This window comes from Chrysochloris asiatica, unplaced genomic scaffold (genome assembly GCF_000296735.1).
Source record: "Chrysochloris asiatica unplaced genomic scaffold, ChrAsi1.0 scaffold00292, whole genome shotgun sequence".
NCBI lineage: Eukaryota > Metazoa > Chordata > Mammalia > Afrosoricida > Chrysochloridae > Chrysochloris > Chrysochloris asiatica.
The window spans coordinates 3,319,562-3,327,430 of record NW_006408810.1 but is presented as its reverse complement, the minus strand read 5'-3'; the positions used below and the strand labels follow the sequence as shown (position 1 = coordinate 3,327,430).

At 42.1% G+C, this 7,869-nt stretch overlaps 1 protein-coding gene and 1 pseudogene across 1 annotated transcript in view; one reads left to right on the top strand and one right to left on the bottom strand.

The window, feature by feature from the left end:
• The window catches only part of SLC2A9 (solute carrier family 2 (facilitated glucose transporter), member 9), a gene marked incomplete at its 3' end in the record, with an annotated part of 151,835 nt that overhangs the window by 118,923 nt on the left and 25,043 nt on the right, over window positions 1–7,869 (bottom strand). The window contains exon 3 of the mRNA XM_006874672.1: window positions 606–766. Coding sequence (XP_006874734.1) covers window positions 606–766 — 161 coding nt within the window. The remainder of the gene's footprint in view (window positions 1–605; window positions 767–7,869) is intronic.
• LOC102838797 overlaps window positions 7,107–7,869 on the top strand; it is a 4,017-nt pseudogene continuing 3,254 nt past the window's right edge.

Sequence of the window (7,869 nt, the reverse complement as noted above, 5' to 3'; positions counted from 1 at the left end):
ACATTTAATTCTATTATACATAAGCATCATGTAGGACATTTTATTCTATTATACATGAGCATCATGTAGGACATTTAATTCTATTATACATAAGCTCGCCATGATTCAGTCAGTCCTATTCAGTGTCAACTAACAACAATAAATATGTGTTTATAATAAACAATCTCTGAGACACTATGCCCACTGTTCTCCATTTGCCCTTAAACCCAGACTATTTTTTTGCCCTGTGTGTGGCCTAGAAGGTTGACCCTCCTGGGCTGCATGAACAAGGCTCTTCCACTTGGGTTTGACCAATGGCGGCACCAGCAGGAGACCAGAGGTTTTCCTCCCTGTCCCTGTTTGGATGCTTTGCTTCTGACATGGAACACTCCCTCCTCAACCTCAGCTCCTGCTTGTCCCCCATCATCCATGCCTTCAACTCGCCATGGTCTCTAGTGTTCCATCTCTTTCCTTTGTCTCTTCCAGATGGTAGCCTCTTCATCATAATCACTTCTGTAGAACTGTCTAGGTGGAATCTTGTTTCATGTTGGGACCTGACTATGGTACAGATAGATTTTGAGCATTACATCATAGGTGAGCCCCAAACAGCGACAGCCCCAACTGACCTCCCAAGAACCTTTCCAATCAGTTTCACCATCAATGTCCCCACGAGTCCACCGATGGCGAAGATGGACACCGTCACAGACCAGAGCAGCATCAGAGTGTCCGACTCTATGGGATGTCCATACCGTCTTTCCCAGGATTCATTGTAAAAGGCCTTGATGTACTGAAAACAAACAACAGAGCATGTCATTGCCTTTGGCTGTGTCTCACTGCTTGAAGCAAGACTGCGTATAAGACAACTCAATTCTGATGGGGCTCATCTCTCCTGTGAGGCACTGTGCTAAACTCTGCTTGGGTTTTATCTCAATGGATAAGAAGCGTTTGTGATGGGGCCTGCTTCTTTCTACCTTAGCTTGCAGATAGGCTTAGACAGACTGACTGACTTGCCCTGGAAGTCAAGCTCAGCTCTGACTCTGAGCCTCAGATAATCATCTCACCTGAGCTTCTCCAATTTGGGGACACAACAGAATCCCCAGGGAGCATGTTAGCAAAGCACATGCCCAACGTTAAAGAAAAAAATCATGCAATCACAAAAGAAGAAAAAAATGATCTGTTTCATCAAAATCCAAGCATTCTGCTCTTCAAAAGACATTTAACAAAGATGGAAAGACAAACCACACACAAGAGTGGCATATTTCCAGTACACTTCACTACAACAGGTTTGCACTCAGGATACATAAAGAACTGCAGCAAAACTATAAGAAGACAAGCAACCCAGTCAAAATGAGCAAAGGACTAAACCAGAGACCAAGAAAATACGAGTGACAGAATGATGCTCAACATCATTAGTCATGAGGGAAATGCAAAGTATAACCATAACTGGATACCGCTTCACACCCATTAAACCCAAATCCAAATGCCCTGCCATCAAGTCAGATTTGACTCATAGTGACTCCGTAAGACAATAGAACTGTCCCATAGAGTTCCCAAAGCTGTAATCTTTACAGTTTAAAGTGTTGAAGAGCAAAGACGTCAGTTTGAGGACTAAAGTGCACCTGACCCAAGCCATGGTATTTTCAATAACCTCATATGCATGCGAGAGCTGGACAGTGAATAAGGAAGACCGTAGAAGAATTGATGCACTTGAGTTATGGTGTTGGAGGAGAATATTGAAAGTGCCATGGGCTGCCAAAAGAACCAACAGATCTGTGTTGGAAGAAGTGCAGCCAGAGTGCTCCTTGGAGGCCAGGGTGGCCAAACTTCGTCTCTCATACTTCGGACATATTGTCAGGAGGGACCAGACGCTGGAGAAGGATATCGTGTTTGGTAAGGTGGAGGGTCAGAGAAAAAGAGGAAAACCCCCAGTGAGATGGATTGGCAAAATGGTAGCATCAATGGGCTCAAGTGTGGCAACAGTTGTGAGGTTGGCCCAGGACTGGGCAGTGTTTTGTTCTGTTGTGCATAGGGTCACTTTGAGTTGGTACTGACTCGATGGTACCTAACAACAACAACAATCTTTACAGAAGTACACTGACACATTTTCTTCTGAGTGGCTGGTGGGTTCAAACAAGTGGTTAGCAGTCAAGCACTTAACTAACAAGCCACCAGGTCTCCTCACATCCATTTGTTGTTGTTGTTAGGTGATGTCAAGTTGTTTCTGACTCATAGTGACCCTGCATAGGGTTTCTGAGGAGCAGCTGGTGGGTTTGAACTGTCAACCTTGTGGTTAGCAGTCCAGAGCTTATCCTACAGCATCACACCAGGACTTAAAATGAAAACTGTTGTTGTTGTTAAGTGGTATCAAGTCGGTTCTGACTCATAACGATGCTGTATAGGGTTTCCGAGGAGCAGCTGGTGAACTTGAACCACCGACCTTGTGGTCAACTGCTAATTATTTCCCCATCACTGTCAATTCTGGCTCAGTGGGTTTGGTATAGGGATGGGATGATTCTGATGTGCAATGTTATACATGGAATTGTTGTTGCTGTTGTTAAGTGCCATTGAGTCGGTTCCAATTCATAGCAACCCTGTATAGGGTTTCTGAGATGCTGCTGGTGAGCTTGAACCATTAACTTTAAAGTCCAGCCCATTAACCCGCAGTGCCACACCACAAATTGAATTATGTGCCCCCAAAATGTATGTTGTAAACCCTAACCCCTATATATGTGTGGTGCTAGAGGATAAGTGCTGGAATGCAAGGTTGGTTTGAACCACAAGGTCGGTGGTTCAAATTCAACAGTTGCTCCTGTACAGGGTCATTATGACTCAGAAACAAACAGTTTCACCATCAATGTCCCCATGATTCCATTGATGGTGAAGATGAACACCATGACAGATGGCACTTAACAACAACAACAACAACAAATACCTGTGGTTACGATCCCATTTGGGAATGGGTCTTGTTTTGTTATGTTAATGAGTATTCATGTGCGGTGAATCTTAAGTCCTTTTCTTTTGAGATATAAAAGAGATTAAACAAATGAGCAAACAGGGATAGGGAAAAAGGAATGTAACACCACAGGAAGATCATTGTGGTTACTGAACTACTTAATATATCTCTTTTACACTTTCTTTTTGTAACTCCCCCTAAACGACTCTGTTCTTGATGAGTTTGGGTGAGAGAAGGTGGGAGAAGATGCTTATAGAGTGACACAAGTCAGCTGTGGGTGTTAACAGACTTAATGATGATTGTAAAAACTTGAAACTCTACCATAGGTATAAAATGACTCATGTTGGTGATGTGAATGGGCTGTGTGCTCCTCAGCTTGGCTAACCAAACTCTCATCCATCTGACTTCCGGTTCTTGGTATTTGAGCCAGCAACCTGACCTTATTTTCCTGCGTCCACAGCCTTGTGAGTCAACAGCCTGATTCTGTTTAAGGAGAATCCCCCAGGCTGATGTCTGAATTGCAGATTTGGGACTTGCCACCCTCTACAACCATGTATGTCATTTCCTTGACAGCTGGGAATTCTGTGAGAGGTTGCAGTGAATTGGGGAGGATACACAGGGAAGAGTGGTTGATACCAGGAATTGTGGAGTGGTATTGCACTTGGCTGAAATCAGAGAATACCAGAAAGATGTTTACTTGTGCTTTGTTGACTATGCAAAGGCTTTCGATTGTGTGGATCATGGCAAGCTCTGGACAACATTGAGGAAAATGAGTATTCCGGAACACAGATGATACAACCTTGTTTGCTGAAATCGAAGAGGACTTAAGATACTTACTGATGAAGATCAAAGATCAGTCTTTGGTATGGTTTGCATCTCAATGTAAAGAAAACAAAAATCCTCACCACTGGTCCAATAAACAACCATACAAAGGGAGAAAAGATTTTGGTTTTCAAAGATTTCATTTTGCTCATATCAATTATCAACACTCAGGGAAGCAGCAGTCAAGAAATCAAACGATGTATTGCATTAGGCACATCTGCCTCTCAGGTTGGAAGGGACTCAAAATATGAATGGGGAAGAGCTGCCTCCTCAAAGTAGAGTTGACCATGATGACACAAATGGAATAAAGCTTTTAGGAGCTTTATTGGCTGATGGGGCTGAAATCAAAGTGAAGAGAAACAGCTGTAACCATCCATTAATAATTGGAACATGGAATGTTTAAAGTATGAATCTAGGAAAACTGGAACTTGTCAAAATGAAATGGAACGCATCAACATTGATATCCTAGGCATTGGTGGTGATGGTGGTTTTGTGCCATGGAGTTATTCCGATTCATCGTGACCCTGCACAGGTTTCCCGAGGCTGCAAATCTTACTGGAGCAGAAAGCTTTATCTTTCTCCCATGGAACTGCTGGTAGTTTCCAACCATTAGCATCCTAACTCATAACGACTATACTACCAGAGCTCCTTATCTTAGGCATTAGTGAGCTGAAATGGACTGGCATTGGCCATTTTGAATCTGACAATTACATGGGTTTATTATGTCAGGAATGACAAATTGAGGAATGATGTCGTATTTATCATCAAAAAGGACATATAACGCATGAGCAGGCATGTAAGTTTGCTTGCGACCATGTTGGTCTACTAGTGAGTGGAAGTGGGGGAAAGGCAGCAATGAAGATATGGGCTGAGTTTGACCATATAGACTCTATAGACTCCTGTTGACCTGGAGACGAGAGAAGAGGAAGGGCTGTTTGGTCCAAAGTGTGGTGAGACCTGGGAACTCCTAAACCCATGGATAAGGACCTAGCCATAGAGGGTTAGAGCTGAGAGTGAAGCATCCAGCTAATATGAAGTGAGGGGAGACGCACAAGAATGCCCAAACCTGTAGATAGTACCCATTTGAACTAGTTTTGATGGCTTGATGATAAGAACTAGAATAGAGGAAGATAAATTTGATAAAGGAAGCAAGTGTAAATTGCTATAATTGGATGAACTTGACCTATACATATGGATGTAGTAGCTCAAAATACCAACTGAGAGGGAAGGAGTCTTCACATCAAAGATTGAACCTATCCCCTCTGTACACAAAGTTGATAGGGATGGGCAACTTAGACATTGTATACCTAAAATGGGGAGGGGGTGGCTATAAAGGCATGAAGTGGCTGGTTTACAGGTTTTCAAGAGTGAGTTTAGTTTCAGAGTGTGCAGGGGAAGGTAGAATCCCCACTGAATAGTTTTCTGCTTGTCTAGATGGGTCTGGTGACAGGAGATAGGGATAAGATTAATTTGAATCAACAGTGAGTAATTATTACCATACCTTATTGTGATTGTCACAATTATAAAGGTAGAAGTTGTGTAACAAAAAGGGGGAGTAGTAAACCTTACATTTCAGGAACAGAGGACCCTATGACCATCAAGAGAGGAGCATGAGTGGACCGTGGGACCCTAACCAGAGAAGCAGTGACATCAGAGATGGAGACAGAGATGAGGACATGGAGAGATAGAGCAGCTGAGGACTCTAGACCCATGGAAAGAGAAAGGCTGTGTGCTGGTGGCCAGGAGGCAGGCTTGTAGAATGTGCCCTTTGGTTGTTTAAATGATTATATATTCCTGTGAGGTTTTTTGTTTTTATAAATAAAAAAAAAAAAGGAGGGTTTTTTTTCTTGATAAAAGAAACAACCTATGATGGTTTTGGGGGGAGGAGGAAATGATACATGTGCTACAGTGTGGACACGCATTGACATGAGTGAAAGGGCAGGCAATATACAACCGGAGAGAGGTTGGCAGAGGAAAGATGGGGTGGCAGAAGACACAGGGAGGAATGCTGTGGTTAAAGTGAATAGTGGTAAATCTGTTAACTGTTGGTGCATGGAGGGGATTGCAACCGTGTAACAAAGCGAAGTATATGATTTATTGAATGTAAAACTGATGATCTAAAACCTTCACTCAATTCACAATAAAAGAGTTTTAAAAAAAACATATCAAGTTCTGTCTTGAAATACAACATTGTCTGTGATAGAATAATATCCATCCACCTACAAGGAAGACCGGGGTCCTCGTGTGGTACCAGGACCAGTTAATACCACTACTATTCAAATTTACGCACCAATCACTAAAGCCAGTGGCGATGAAACTAAAGAATTCTACCAACTTCTTCAGTCTGAAATTGACCAAACATACAATCAAGATGTATTGCTCATTACTGGTGATTGGAATGCAAAGCTTGGAAGGATCAGTAGTTGGAATATATGGCCTTGGTGATAAAAACAATGCTGGAGATCGCATGATAGAATTCTGGAAGACCAATGAATTCTTCATTGCAAATACCTTGTTAAACAACATAAAAGACAGCTATACATATGGACCTCACCAGATGGAATACACAGAAGTCAAATTGACTACATCTGTAGAAAGAGAGGGTAGAAAAGCTTCAGATCATCAACTAAAACAAGGCCAGGGGCAGACCGTGGAGCAGACCATTAATTGTTCTATGCAAATTTGGGCTGAAGCTGAAGAAAATGAAAACAAGCCCATGAGAGCCAAAATATGACTTGAATATATCCCACCTAAATTTAGAGATCATCTGAAGAATGATTTGATGAATTAGACACTAAAGACCAAAGACCAGAGTTGTTATGGAATGACATCAAGAACATCACACAGAAAGAAAGCAAAAGGTCACTAAGAAGACAAGAAAGAAGATGACCAAAATGCATGTCAGAAGAGACTCTGAAATTTGCTCTCCAGTGCAGAGTTGCTAAAGCAAATGAAAGAAATGAGGAGGTAAAAGAGCTAAATAGAAAATTTCATAGAGCAGCTCTAGAAGACAAAGTCAAATATTATAATGAAATATGCAAAGACATGGAGTTAGAAACCAAAAGGGAAGAACACAATCAGTGTTCCTCAAGCTGTGGGAACTGAAAAAAAATTCAAGCCTTGATTTCCAATATTGAAGGATTCTACGTGCAAAATACTGAATGATGTAGAAAGCATCAAAACAAGATGAAAGGAATACACAGAGTCACTGTACCCGAAAGAAATCATCGATGCTCAGCCATTTCAAGAGGTAGCAGATGGAAGCTTTTTCCCGGAAAGCAACTCCTCTTTCGCCTTCTTGGACTCTGCTTGCCGCACGGCCCCCAAACATTCGTCTTTGCTCCTGCCTCAAATGAAGAAACCTAAGCTACAGGAGACTTCAGCCTCTCTGAATTTGCCAAAGGGAGAAAAAGAACAGCAGGAAGCAATTGAACATATTGATGAAGTACAAAATGAAATAGACAGACTTAATGAACAAGCCAGTGAGGAGATTTTGAAAGTAGAACAGAAATATAACAAACTCCACCAACCATTCTTTCAGAAGAGGTCAGAATTGATCTCCAAAATTCCAAACTTTTGGGTAACAACATTTGTCAACCATCCACAAGTGTCTGTGTTGCTTGGGGAGGAGGATGAAGCGGCACTGCATTATTCGACCAGAGTTGAAGTGACAGAATTTGAAGATATTAAATCAGGTTACAGAATAGATTTTTATTTTGATGAAAATCCTTACTTCGAAAATAAAGTTCTCGCCAAAGAATTTCATCTGAATGAGAGTGGTGATCCATCCTCAAAATCAACTGAAATCAAATGGAAATCTGGAAAGGATTTGACGAAACGCTCAAGTCAAACACAGGATAAAGCCAGCAGGAAGAGGCAGCATGAAGAACCAGAGAGCTTTTTTACTTGGTTTACTGATCATTCTGATGCAGGTGCAGATGAGTTGTTGTTGTTGTTGTCAGGTGCCATCGAGTCGGAACCGACTCATAGCGACCCCATGCACAGCAGAACGAAACAACGTTCGATCCTGGGCCAACCTCACTACCGCTGCCACACCTGAGTCCATCAATGATGCCACCTGGCTGATCCATCTCGTTGGGGGTCTTCCTCTTTTT